General features: G+C 40.7%; 1 protein-coding gene across 1 annotated transcript; it reads left to right on the top strand.

Moving 5' to 3' along the window:
- The first annotated feature begins 9,120 nt into the window (after positions 1-9,120).
- On the top strand, positions 9,121-11,136 carry LOC124961155 (melanoma inhibitory activity protein 2-like). The gene has a single exon (XM_047519895.1). The coding sequence runs from the start codon at positions 9,121-9,123 to the stop codon at positions 11,134-11,136; it is 2,016 nt and encodes a 671-aa protein (XP_047375851.1).
- The last annotated feature ends 3,425 nt before the right edge of the window (positions 11,137-14,561 follow it).

The following is a 14,561-nucleotide window of genomic DNA, read 5'->3' as shown; positions in this document are numbered from 1 at the left end:
ATAAACCTTCTTTTGTAGGTTTGCCTTTTGAAGCTATGGAAATATTTTATATCATTATACAACTAAATTAAATTTTAAAAAGCAATCCCCAAGCAATCACGGACAAAGTGACACAGTGGACCTAATTCTATATTATACAGTGGCATAACCACACAGGAAGGAGTCATTTAAAACTTGGTTATTTGACTGTATATCCAGAAGGGGTTATTTACATAGGACAGAAGAACTACCAAAGGAAAAAGTTAGACTGTTTTCAGTATCATACTTTTGGCATAAAAGTGATATTTTGGTGTCTTTGGAAACTGGGATGATCAAAATAAAAGGAAGAAAAGCCTTATGGAAGATTGATAAAGGTAAATAAAAACCCTATAGTTTTTGTTTTTAAAATGTGAGTTGGAAATAGCTGATATAGAACTTGATATATGCTTTTCTTTAAAAAAAATTTCCCCCCCCAACATGCTCCCTAAAAAGCACTGAAAACAAGGAGCAATTCATTGGGAGCAGTTTGTGGTCTCTAAGTATTTCCCACAGAAAGGACCCAGGGCTCCTTAAGTGGAGTGATGGGCGATTCCAGATTTGGGACAGAAAATACACAAAAACAAACCTGGGGCAAAGTATCCTTACCAGGAAGTGAGGGAGCTATCAAGTGCTTCACTAGAATCACATCTAAAGAATCTGAGAGCAAAGGGCTCACGGTGACTGGAGAGGGGACAGTTTGAGAAATAATATGAATAGTATCTAACATAGCATGAAACAATTCAAATATGTTTAAGTCCATGAATTACTAATGATGGAAATAAAATGTTCATTGCTTCCTTGTTGAGGATATTAGGTAACCAAATCATTATTTTAAAAGTTGGTAAATTAAGAAAAAAAAACCTCAAGCATCGTTCCTCCCTTTCCTATGGGGATGAATTTGAGGATAGTTGAATCATTGAGTTTGGATGTTTCTTTTTATTGAATTAATCTAGATAAGTGGAATGATACAGTGTTCTGTATTACTGTTTTGTAATCCCTAATGAAATACAGGCTTTAGGTAAGGACAAAAAAACAAGCAGGCATCTGAAGGAGTCTCTCATCAAAAAACTCCAGCATCAATCTGATTGCCTTCTAGGTAGAATCTACACATTATCTATCAGGTAGGTAGTATCTACACGTGAAGCAGAGAGCCAGAGCCCAAGCAGAGCATGGTGATTTTGCTGAGTTGAGGAGGCAGAGATCATAAATCAAAATTTGGGTGGTCTGAAATGTTTGGAATCTGCAGAGAAGAGCAACTGAAGGAAGGGATACATGCAGAACGTGCCACTGAAAGTGTGGTGGGGACCGGGTGGTACCTGCACAAAGTACTGCTATCCCATCGTGGACGGTACTGGCTTCGTAACCAGAGAGCTGCTCTGTAGCACTGAGGGCGAAACAGACGGTGAAGGGAGTTGGGAGATGCTGGATCCAGACCTAGCAGAGAGGAGAGAGAGATTCCCTTACCTCTTGCTAATACCTGTGGCATCCAGCTGAGATTCCAGAAAGATCTTGCCTTAGGAATAAGGATGCTCCCTGTCAAAACCCCAAATCAAATCTCCAAAAAGATCCCTTGCAAACTTCAACTGGGAAGGGTAAGGACATGGGATTTAGGTAAAAAAGAAGACAAAAGGAAGATGGGACCAGGTGCAGTGGCACATGCCCATAATCTCAGCGGCTTAGGAGGCTGAGGCAGGAGGATCACAAGTTCAAAGCCTCTCCCAGCAACTTAGCAAGGTGCTAAGCAAATCAGCGAAACCCTCTCTAAATAAAATCCAAAAAAGGATGGGGATGTGGCTCAGTGTTTGAGTGCCCCTGGGTTCAATCCCCAATACCCACACCTCCCCAAAAAAAGATGGGTGCAGTAAACCAATTTCCTGAAGACAGGAAAGAGTGTTTGTGTGAGGAGAGGAGACATGAGCCTGGAGGAGCAGGAGGGGGAAATTGCACATGAAAGGGTCCAGATAGGATTGAAGCTGGTTTTATGGAGCTATTGGAAGAAGTGTTTCATCGATACCAAACCCATATTTCTCCTCATTTCAGTTATCTCTAAAATTTGGTATGCCTTACAATACAATTTTTTCCTTAATGTCACATAAAATAATTTTGCATCTTATAGTTGACAATGTTTCAGGTTTAATGAAATATGGTGGTCCTGTTAGATTTAAGAGGAAAGCACCAAGTAAGAAGCAAGAAGGAAAAAGACTGAAAAGGTGAGCAGGTGAGCAGATCAGGCAGACTGTGTTAGGCATCTGGATTTTGTCCTGAGTGTAATCCAAAGCCACTAAAGGATTTTAACAGGGGACTTGCTTGATCAGATTTGCCTATTTTGGAAAATAACTGTTGGTCATGGGGAGGATGAACTGGAAGGGAGCATGGGAAGATGTTTTAGGAGATTGTTGGTATGATCCAGAGCAAGATGAGCATGATCTGGGCTGGGTTTGCTGGCATGGGATGGAGAACATGGACCTGGAGAGGTTTAGGAGACTGGATGTTCCGTTCTCACTGATCGTCTCAACGTGTGGAAGGTGTCACGGGAGGAGTCAGGATGGTATTCACGCTTATGAACTGGGCCACAGGATGATTGATGGGACCATTTAAAACTATAAGGAAGGGAGGAGAAGGAGAATTGTTACAAGGAGGAAGATGGTGATTCCCATCAAGTCCAGAGTTCCTGGAAGACACCCAGGGAAAGGCGTCCAGTGGACACTTGGACATATAGGTCTGAAGCTCAGGAGGGAGATCTAAGGTGATGCCATAGACATGGAGTCATCAGCACAAAATGGTAACTGGGTAATGGGATGGGGTGATCCCCTGTGGAGAGTGCAACAGAGAAGAATCATGGCCAAAAACTGGGGGTCATGAACGGTTAAGTGAAGGGCAGAAGGAGGCATCCCACAAGAGAGCACATAGAACTAGCAAAAGAAGGAGGAGAAAAAGCAGAAGAGTGTGAGGTCATGAAAGGCCAGGGCAAAGGAGTAGCCAGAGAGGCCCTATGTGGTCCATCTGTGAAAGTCTCTCTGGAGGTCAAGATGTAGACTGGAAATGCCTATTGAATTGGGCAACAGGTTCGTATCCAACAACATGAAAAGGAAAAAAACAAAATGGGGACAGTATATTATAAGTAATGGGCTCTTATAATTTAGTAATAAGAAGGGAAAAATCATAAATAAGCAACACACATTAACAAGCACTTCTCCAGAGCCCACCCCTGTGTCCTGTCCTCATGCTAGGTGGGAACGATGGTGGTAGAGCTGGTGCCCCTGCCCACCAATGGCACCCAGAGTGTAGGGGTCAGTATGTGGACCCTGGGATGCTCCTCAGAGCTCTGCTCATCACTCCGATGGGCCTCTGTCCCCATCCAGTTAAGTGTCATGAATCAAACATTGCAGATCAAACTTCCTGGGTTACGGCACACACAGTCAAGGCCAAACCCATAGGGAACTACTACTCCAGGGAAAATGGCAAGGCCAGTCATGCAGAGATGAGAAACCTGTTTCTATCAGCACTAGCTGTCCCCCTCTCTGGCTGCCCCTGTGAACTGAGACCTCTTGCCCTGCTGCACCCAGACACAGGATTTTCAGGCCACTTGACATACAAAACCCTAATCCAGGAAACAGCAAAAGGGAGTTTGAGATATCAAAACCAGGAAGCTCATAAAAATGTGTAGAGGGCCCTGACAGAATCCAGCTGCCAGCCCAGGACTGAGGCAACTAAACCCAGCAACAGCAGGGTTCACACAGAGCTGGGTCGCACAGGGCTGGTTCTCTCCTCCATCGCCAGCACCAAGAAGGGCTTCTGTTCAGACTGCTGCCTGGCCAGGACACCACTTCCTGTGCAATTCCCAGGAATCAAAGTGTGCTTGTAGATTGCCTTGCCCCAAACCTTCAGAAAGCCTTTGGTGCTATATAGAAGGTTCTTAGTGTGGTCTTCAAGAACAGGATATGAAAAAGAAATAAGAAATAAGCCAAGCACTGCATGTCTCATTCTCTAGCCACATTGGATGCGCTATGCTCCTGCCTTTTGCTCATGCGGGGCCTCTGCCTGGAACCTCTTCAGGCTAAATCCTCTTTTTCTTCAGGTCTCAGTTCAACTCATTTCCTTGGGAAAACCTATGAGCTTCCGAACCAGGTCAGATCCTCCTGTTATATGCCCCGGACTCTCCAATCGTTTGCTACGCTTGCAATTCATAAACTATAACCACTTATTTATCAGCAGTCTTCCCTCTTGATGGGCTGTGAGCATCCCAGTATGGTTTTCCAGCTCCTCTTAGCAAAGTCCTCCCCTCCCTTACCACCTATGGCAGAGTCAAAGGCCATCAAGAGTAGCTTGTCTCACTGGTGACTTGAAGAGCCAGAGTTTGATGTGGCTTTTCTCCGAGCAGTTGTGGAGTCTCCACAAACAGCACTGATCATTTTGGTGGAGGTGATGGACTCAATGGGACCACCTAAATATGTTGTGGTCACTGCTTTTTTCCAGGACAGGCACAGTGCCTGGTTCACAGTAGGTGCTCCAAAATACTCACTGGATGACTGAACATTGGACAGATGGCAACCTGGGTTGTGTACTGCGTAAAATGCTTCCAATGGTCATAGGATGACCTCGTGTCCCATGCCTGGAATGGTGCTGATCTTCAGCAACTGTCCTTTCTCACTCAAGAATATTCTAGTTCAGATGACAATTTATTTAGATGCTGTTTTTTCATCACTCACAAATACCTGAAAAAAAAGGAGGTATTATGATTTGGATGTGAGTTGTTCCCCAAAAGCTCACATGTGAGACAACACAAGAAGGCAGAGGAGAAATGATTGGGGTGTAAGAGTCTTAACCCAGTCAATTAATTAATCCCCTGATAGTGATTAACTTGATGGTAACTGAAGTTGCAGGGTATGGCTGGAGGAGGTGGGAATTGGGGCATGGCTTTGGGGTATATATTTGTATCTGAGGAGTGGAGTCTCTCTCATTCTCTGCTTTCTGATCACCACATGAGCTGCTTCCCTCTGCCACACTCTTCTGCCATAATGTTCTGCCTCACCTCAAGCCCCAAGGAATGGAGTCAGCTGTTTATGGACTAAGACCTCTGAAGTTGTGAGCCCTCAAATACACTTTTCCTCCTCTGCAGTTGTGCTGGTTGGGTCCTTTAGTCACAGCAGTGAAAGAGCTGACTACAACAGGAGGAAAGATTTATTGTGGCTCATGGTTTCAAATGTTTCAGTCCATGATCGACTAGCTCCATTGCTTTGGGCCTGAGATGAGGTAGAACATCATGGTGGAGAGCATCTCAGCTCATGACAGTCAGAAAGCACAGAGAGGAAGGGGACCGGGGAGAGAAAGGGAAAGAAAGAGACCAGGAGAAGGACTGAGCATAGGAAACACCCTTCCAGGGCATGCCTCCAATGACCTACTTCTTCCAACTACATCCCTCTTCCTACAGTGTCTATCACCTCCCAATAGGCCATTCAAATTATTAATCCAGCTGGGCATGGTGGAACAAGCCCTATAAAGCCAACAACTCAGGAGGCTGAGGCAGGAGGATCACAAGTTTGAGGCCAGACTCAGCAACTTAGTGAGGCCCTGACTCAAAATAAAAAGGGCTGGGGATGTGGATCAGTGGTAAAGCACCCCTGGTTTCAATCCCCAGTACCAGAAGAAAGAAATAATAATAATTTTTTTTTTTTTTTTGCAGTATTGGGGATTGAACCCAGGGACTTGTGCTTGTGAGGCAAGCACTCTACCAACTCAGCTATATCCCCCAACCCTGAAAGAAATAATTATTAACCCATCAAATGGATTAATCTCTTGATAGAGTTAAAGTTCTCATGATCAATCATTTATTGAGTTCCACTTCTGAACATTGCTGCATTGGGGATCAAGCATCCAACAGCTAACCCTGAATTCTTGAACAGAAACATCGACCATCCAGAGGGAAAATGGTGAAAATACCTCACCTGGGACCTCTAAACTCCTTTCTCACATTGATCCTGCATTCAACAAAATTTGCATGTAAATCCCCTTGTTTTTCTTATCAAAGTAATAGATGTTCAATTTGAAAATTTTAGAAATTCAAACAGAAGTAAATCTAAATTTCTGTAATCCCATCCCCAAAAGTTGGCCACTATGAATATTGGGAGATCATTTTCCCCACAAAAATACATACTTTTGATATTGTAAAAATGAAAGCATACTTGGGGGGAGGTGTTGAAAAGTTTAAAATGGAAAGTGCAGGGTATTTAACTTACCAGCAGAAGGAATAAATGGGAATGCAATAGTGTGTGTATATCGCTATTGTGTATGTGTGTATCTGGTGTGCATGTTTGCATTATTTACACAGAAGGTAATTATTGTGCATATTGATCTGTAATCTGTTACTTCCACTCTACATTTCTCAGATCTCTCCGTGTAATTAATGTGGCGTTGACTGATTTTTTAAACAGCTATGTGGTGTTATGGGGCAATATATACAATGTGTTAAATTTTAAAGAGTTTTTAAAATGCTACTTGAAAAAAAAATGTCAAAGCGTTTCCATAAGTTTTGAGGTATGAACTGATAAAGAAAACTGAGGTGAGAGGGAATTAAGTACAGTTCAGCAGAACCAGGTATAATATCCATGCACATGAATCCGTAAGTAAGAGGAAAAAGAAACTTAAAAATCCAAGATCACACATTGCAGTGTTATGGGGCGCAACTTAAGAACAGACCCATCAGCACTGAGAAGTCCAAATTTGAGAGTCTTTATTAAGCTGGCCAGCTGACTGTCTCACACAATGCCCCCAGAAATGGCTATTGGGAGAACAGCCCCGACCACCGGGTTGTAGGGGTTCTTATACCAAAAATCACATCAATCATAAGTGTCTGCTGCTATGATTCGAAATTACAAACTAATATCATGAGATCATCAACAGAGGGGGAAGAGGGTCAAAATGACCCTTACCTAAGTACAAACTAAAGAATGGTTACAAACATCCACACAATCACTGTTCACATGGTACATTGTTTAAGAGCAATAGGAATCAAAAGAGAGCAATTTTTCTTTACATAGGAATTATTATTCTGTATTGTTAAACATGTCACACTAAGTAACTGATGAGGGGTACAGAGGCAGGGTGTTCCCATGGGAGAAGCTTATTTCCTACATAACATGGAGCCTCAGAGCAAAATGGAGTCTGTTTAGTCATTTCCCTCATAGTCTGGCCTAGAACATTCTAATGGAACCAGATCTGTCAGCCCGTCACGTTTGTAGAGAGTAGAAAAGTAGCTGTTGGACATCTTATTCTTTTTCTTCTTTTGTTTTCACAGTATTAACTCTCTCCTCTTGTGCATCCCTAGCCCACAGGATTGTTGTAAGAATGAACGAGATAATGTATGTGACAATACTTTTGTAAGCTGTAAAAATAACATCTCTAAGCCTCTTTGTGTTTAGGATGTAATGGGTACTGAATTATAATACCCAAAGTTGTATTTTATCTCTATATGGAAGGTACTTGCATTGGACAAGGTTCATTTATATATATAACTTATGTACATATATATATATATATATATATTTTATTTCATAGCACGGATTGAACCCAGGGACACTTAACCATTAGGTCACATTCCCAGCCCCTTTTTTATTTTTTATTTTGAGACAGGATCTCACTAAGTTCCTTAGGGCCTCACTAATTTTGTTCAGGTTGACCTTGAACTTGTGAACCCCCTGCCTCAGTCTCCTCAGTGGCTGGGATAGCAGGTGTGTGGTACTATGCCCAGCTGATAATTTGATTCTGATACACATATATACATTGTGGAATATCTGCTACAATAAAACTAATTAACATATCCATTACCTCACGAATGTAATTACATTCGTTAAAAAGTTCCTAAACTTTCATACCATACAGAACAGGATAAGTGTTTTAGTTTACACTGATTGAACTCTGGCCATAGAAGTATAAATAATAATTGGTGTCATCATACATGGTGGCATAATGCCTTTGAACTTGTCATGTATTTAGAGATATTTAGAAAACCAATAACTACTAGTGAATGTTTTCCTTCAAATATTAGATCTGGCTCATCAACAATACCAGCATTACTAGGAATGTTATTTGGATATCTTTTATTTACACAAAGCAATGAACTACTTATCTGAACAACATAATTCACCCTCAGGAGCTAAAACCATTTAAGTGTCATACCTGAACTTCTCTTTGCTATATATTCATAATCACCAAGTTATTTAGATGTTTCTAAGTCCTATGAGAAATCAAAAGAAAAGAACATCTGAAAAAAAGATTTTGAAGACTCTTAAATAGTAGTCTAGAAAAACTGACACGAAAAACAACTCATTTTAAGCTCCTCCTTTTTAAAAACATTAGATATGTTGTACTTTAAAAAACTAATTTGTGCCCATGTTAGAAACTCTTCTAAAGTTACTTTTCAAATAGTCTCACAGGAGAGTTTTTCTATAGAAGTAATTCAAATTACTTCCATAGAAAGTGTCAACAGGGCTGGGGATGAGGCTCAGTCGGAGAGAACTTGCCTAGCATGCACAAGGCCTTGGAGTTTAACCCCCAACACTGCAAGAAAAGGACAGGGATGGAAGGGAAAGGGAGGAAAGGGAAAAGAAAAAAGGAAGGAAAGGGGAGGGGACAGAAAGGAATGAGTCATTAAAACAAAAGGGCATGTGGTGCAACTATAAATATATGGCATTAAAGCTCTTACAAAAAGGTTTACTAAGCTTTAGAATTTTAGTTATATCAACTGGATGATATTTTGACTGCACAGAATAAGTAGCGCTTAATAAGTGCCATGGTGGCCTGGCCCAAACCAGAGGGGTGGGCAGCAAGGGGGCTCCAGTGGGACCAGCTTGAAACTGCCAGGCTTGGGGTGTGGGCGGGTCATAGTGGAGGGGGAGGGACTGGGCGGGGCAGTGAGGTCACAGGGCAGTGAGGTCACAAAGCCCATTGGGGCCGGTTTGCCCGGCTCCCCACCTGCCTCAGGCATTCTGTTCCTAGTGATCGACTTGGTCGCAGGTGCAGGTTTGGGCTCCCACCCAAAGTCTAGTGTCCGCAGCCTATTTTCGTGGTTGGGCAGGATGTAGTTGCCAAAGTAGTTTTGGTGCGATGGAGGGGCCAAAGGCCGCCCCTCAGTCTTACTGGGACCTGGGTCTGGAAAAAATATTCAGGGTTGTGCCAGCATTGCCTGAAGATGGAAGACCAGGCCCTAATCCTGATACCTTTCGTCCAGAGCTGGTAATATGTGCAGCTATTGGATTTTTTACTGTTTTCTTGTTTTTGTGGAGAAGTGTTCAGTCTGTTAGAAGCAGGCTTTATGTGAGGAGAGAAAAAAAGCTTGCTCTAGAACTTTCTGAACTAATTGAAAAAAAATGTAACCTACTTGATAAAGTTAGCCTTCTTCAAAAAGAGCATGAAGGCTTACAGTCGTCTTTCAAGGATGCCAATCCTGAGAAGGCATCAAAAGAAGTGCAGTATTTGGAGATAATACTTGAAATGCTGAATAGGTCCAAATCTAAACTAGAGGATGAAACACTCTCTCTAGAAACAAAGCTAAAAGAAGAGAAATCTAAACGTTCTGAACAGGATGAATTGATGGGAGATATATCAAAAAGGATAAAGTCCCTAGAAGACGAATCAACATCCATCATAACACAAGTAACTGAAGATAAAACAACCTTAAGACTAGTTCAAATGAACGAAGAAGACCTTAAGGAAGCAATAAAAGAGACTTTGAACGAAAATTACCAACTGCAGGAAAGTCAGAAACACCTTTTACGAGAAGCTGAAGTGTGGAAGGAAAAAGTGAGTGACCTTAGAAAACAGAAAATAACACTCAAAAATTCTAAAATACAGGCAGAACAAGTTCTAAGTGATAAAGAAAGTCACATTAAGTCTCTGACCGAACGCTTGCTGAAGATCAAAGATCAGTCTCCTGTGCCTGGAGAAGACCTAACAGGTGATGGTAACTTGGAGATGGAGAGGAAGAGTGAATTAGAAATTGGTGCTCACTTAGGTAATCAACCAAAAGAAGCCTTGAAGGAGCTGCTTTATGCAGCTGAGTTAAATGCCTCCTTAGACACCTTAGAAGGAGAAAGACGTCAAATGTACACTTTATTATCGGAAGTAGATAAAACAAAAGAAGATCTGAGAGAACGTATAAAAAATCTGCAGAACGAACAAGAATCTTTGCAGTCAGAAAACACACAATTTGAAAACAAGAATCAGAAACTTCAGGAGAAATTTAAATTAAAGATGGAAGAACACCAAGAAAATACATTGAAACTCCACAGGAAATTAATAGTAGAGAAAAAGTGCCGTTTGGAGGAAGAGGAGAGGTTTTCCGAAGTCGAGAGAAAGATCAACCATGCAGCTAAAGAACTGGAGACCTACAGAAATCGAGCCAAAGATCTTGATGAAGAGTTGGATACCATCGTGCATTATTATGAGAGGCGGAGTATATTCTATGAGAAAAAAGCACAGGACAATGCGTTAGCAGCTTGGAGAGCTGAAAAAAACCTCAACTATTTCAAGACAGTAAACGCTAACAAGAGACAAAAGTTAACTGACATGGAGTTGCAATTTAAACTTTTAGAAGATCCATATGCACCTAATGTCTTCAATACAGCATTTGCCAGAGGGCAGTCCCCATATGGTCCCTCACCACTGAGTGGACCTTCATCTGAAATGAGAGCTTTTCCCTTCAAAAAGAAGGGTCCACCCAGATTGTCACCTTTATATCCAGGGAAAGGAGGAAGAGGCTCAGGAGGCCCAGAGGATCCTCTGGACCATCACATTAACAATGAAAGAGGAGAAGCAAGCTCTGGTATAGTAAGTGATCCACACAGAGCGCCTGCTGGCACTGGGCCCCTGTCATCGCCATGGGAACTGGAACATAAGATGATGATCCCTCCACAAGGCCGACCACATTCTGATCCAACATGGATACAACGGCAACATGGATATTATTATTATGGAAGACGGCAACATGGATATTATTATTATGGAAGACCATCGGAACCAGGAGAACCACCTCCAGTCCAATTCAAAAATGTCTGTTCACTGAGGCGTTTTCCTCATCCTCCGCCAAGAGCTGGATTTTTCCCCCCTACCCCCACATTCTGAGAGGAGAAGCGAATTCCCTTCAGGGCTGATTCCACCTTAAGTGAGCCTCACAACATGAATCCTGACAATATATTTGATATCTCCTCAAAATATGACATCTCATTTTTAGTTTAACTGCTTTTAGTTATTGTATTTTTGCTTCAACCAAAGTTTAATTCAATTAGAATTCCAAAAATAATATTATATAAATAAAGATGATTTAAATATGAATCTTCTGAGTAAATTATTTCCATTTTATCTTATAGTATAACTTTTAATTTGATTAATCCACTATTACTTAACAATGGTAGTTTTATATACATAATCTTGCAGCTGGGAATATTTTAAACTCCAGACTGTGCCTCTATGCCAAGAAATGTATTTGCTATGATTGTCGCTAATGTGAAAATATCTTTATGCTTTATGAAATATTTTAATTGTTTTAAAGGCTTTTTGGCATTGGCGATACTAATAAAATCAGTTTTTCCATTATATAAAGAATAACTAGAGCATAATTAAGAGTAAATAAGAAAACATGACTGAACATGTCATTTAACAGGAGATTGCAAAAACAAAAAAAATTTTCAGTTCTCAGAAAATTTTTAGGAATTGGAAACCACAATTTAAGCTCACCCTATCCCCATTTTCCCTTATATCTTGTTTATTTTGTGCCCATTTTCATAATATTAAGATTTGCATTCTGCTGTGGTTCACTGATATGGGGAGTGACCTAGTCTTTGTTTTGCTTTCAGGGAGACTTTAGCTATATATACAATGTTTTAATTTTTAAAGAGTTTTAAAAATGAAACTTGAAAATAAATGTCAAAGCATTTCCATAAGTTTTGAGGTATGAACTGATAAAGAAAACTGAGGTGAGAGGGAATTAAGTACAGTTCAGCAGAACCAGGTATAATATCCATGCACATGAATCCGTAAGTAAGAGGAAAAAGAAACTTAAAAATCCAAGATCACACATTGCAGTGTTATGGGGCGCAACTTAAGAACAGACCCATCAGCACTGAGAAGTTCAAATTTGAGAGTCTTTATTAAGCTGGCCAGCTGACTGTCTCACACAATGCCCCCAGAAATGGCTATTGGGAGAACAGCCCCGACCACCGGTTGTAGGGGTTCTTATACCAAAAATCACATCAATCATAAGTGTCTGCTGCTATGATTCGAAATTACAAACTAATATCATGAGATCATCAACAGAGGGGGAAGAGGGTCAAAATGACCCTTACCTAAGTACAAATTAAAGAATGGTTACAAACATCCACACAATCACTGTTCACATGGTACATTGTTTAAGAACAATAGGAATCAAAAGAGAGCAATTTTTCTTTACATAGGAATTATTATTCTGTATTGTTAAACATGTCACACTAAGTAACTGATGAGGGGTACAGAGGCAGGGTGTTCCCATGGGAGAAGCTTATTTCCTACATAACATGGAGTCTCAGAGCAAAATGGAGTCTGTTTAGTCATTTCCCTCATAGTCTGGCCTAGAACATTCTAATGGAACCAGATCTGTCAGCCCGTCACGTTTGTAGAGAGTAGAAAAGTAGCTGTTGGACATCTTATTCTTTTTCTTCTTTTGTTTTCACAGTATTAACTCTCTCCTCTTGTGCATCCCTAGCCCACAGGATTGTTGTAAGAATGAACGAGATAATGTATGTGACAATACTTTTGTAAGCTGTAAAAATAACATCTCTAAGCCTCTTTGTGTTTAGGATGTAATGGGTACTGAATTATAATACCCAAAGTTGTATTTTATCTCTATATGGAAGGTACTTGCATTGGACAAGGTTCATTTATATATATAACTTACGTACATATATATATATATATATATATTTTTTATTTCATAGCACGGATTGAACCCAGGGACACTTAACCATTAGGTCACATTCCCAGCCCCTTTTTTTATTTTTTATTTTGAGACAGGATCTCACTAAGTTCCTTAGGGCCTCACTAATTTTGTTCAGGTTGACCTTGAACTTGTGAACCCCCTGCCTCAGTCTCCTCAGTGGCTGGGATAGCAGGTGTGTGGTACTATGCCCAGCTGATAATTTGATTCTGATACACATATATACATTGTGAAATATCTGCTACAATAAAACTAATTAACATATCCATTACCTCACGAATGTAATTACATTCGTTAAAAAGTTCCTAAACTTTCATACCATACAGAACAGGATAAGTGTTTTAGTTTACACTGATTGAACTCTGGCCATAGAAGTATAAATAATAATTGGTGTCATCATACATGGTGGCATAATGCCTTTGAACTTGTCATGTATTTAGAGATATTTAGAAAACCAATAACTACTAGTGAATGTTTTCCTTCAAATATTAGATCTGGCTCATCAACAATACCAGCATTACTAGGAATGTTATTTGGATATCTTTTATTTACACAAAGCAATGAACTACTTATCTGAACAACATAATTCACCCTCAGGAGCTAAAACCATTTAAGTGTCATACCTGAACTTCTCTTTGCTATATATTCATAATCACCAAGTTATTTAGATGTTTCTAAGTCCTATGAGAAATCAAAAGAAAAGAACATCTGAAAAAAAGATTTTGAAGACTCTTAAATAGTAGTCTAGAAAAACTGACATGAAAAACAACTCATTTTAAGCTCCTCCTTTTTAAAAACATTAGATATGTTGTACTTTAAAAAAAAAAAAAAAAAAAAAAAAACTTGCCATAACTAATTTGTGCCCATGTTAGAAACTCTTCTAAAGTTACTTTTCAAATAGTCTCACAGGAGAGTTTTTCTATAGAAGTAATTCAAATTACTTCCATAGAAAGTGTCAACAGGGCTGGGGATGAGGCTCAGTGGTAGAGAGCTTGCCTAGCATGCACATGGCCTTGGAGTTTAACCCCCAACACTGCAAGAAAAGGACAGGGATGGAAGGGAAAGGGAGGGAAGGGAAAAGAAAAAAGGAAGGAAAGGAGAGAGGACAGAAAGGAATGAGTCATCAAAACAAAAGGGCATGTGGTACAAATATAAATGTACGGCATTAAAGCTCTTACAAAAAGGTTTACTAAGCTTTAGAATTTTAGTTATATCAACTGGATGATATTTTGACTGCACAGAATAAGTAGCGCTTAATAAGTGCCATGGTGGCCTGGCCCAAACCAGAGGGGTGGGCAGCAAGGGGGCTCCAGTGGGACCAGCTTGAAACTGCCAGGCTTGGGGTGTGGGCGGGTCATAGTGGGGGGGGAGGGACGGGGCGGGGCAGTGAGGTCACAGGGCAGTGAGGTCACAAAGCCCATTGGGGCCGGTTTGCCCGGCTCCCCACCTGCCTCAGGCATTCTGTTCCTAGTGATCGACTTGGTCGCAGGTGCAGGTTTGGGCTCCCACCCAAAGTCTAGTGTCCGCAGCCTATTTTCGTGGTTGGGCAGGATGTAGTTGCCAAAGTAGTTTTGGTGCG

Source organism: Sciurus carolinensis, chromosome 12 (genome assembly GCF_902686445.1).
Source record: "Sciurus carolinensis chromosome 12, mSciCar1.2, whole genome shotgun sequence".
Classification (NCBI taxonomy): Eukaryota; Metazoa; Chordata; class Mammalia; order Rodentia; family Sciuridae; genus Sciurus; species Sciurus carolinensis.
The sequence above is the reverse complement of the archived record's forward strand: the minus strand, read 5'-3'. Positions and strand labels throughout refer to the sequence as shown.

Bases quoted from the DNA above. Each gene is read 5' to 3' on its own strand.
- LOC124961155 (XM_047519895.1), top strand. From the start codon at position 9,121: ATGGAGGGGCCAAAGGCCGCCCCTCAGTCTTACTGGGACCTGGGTCTG.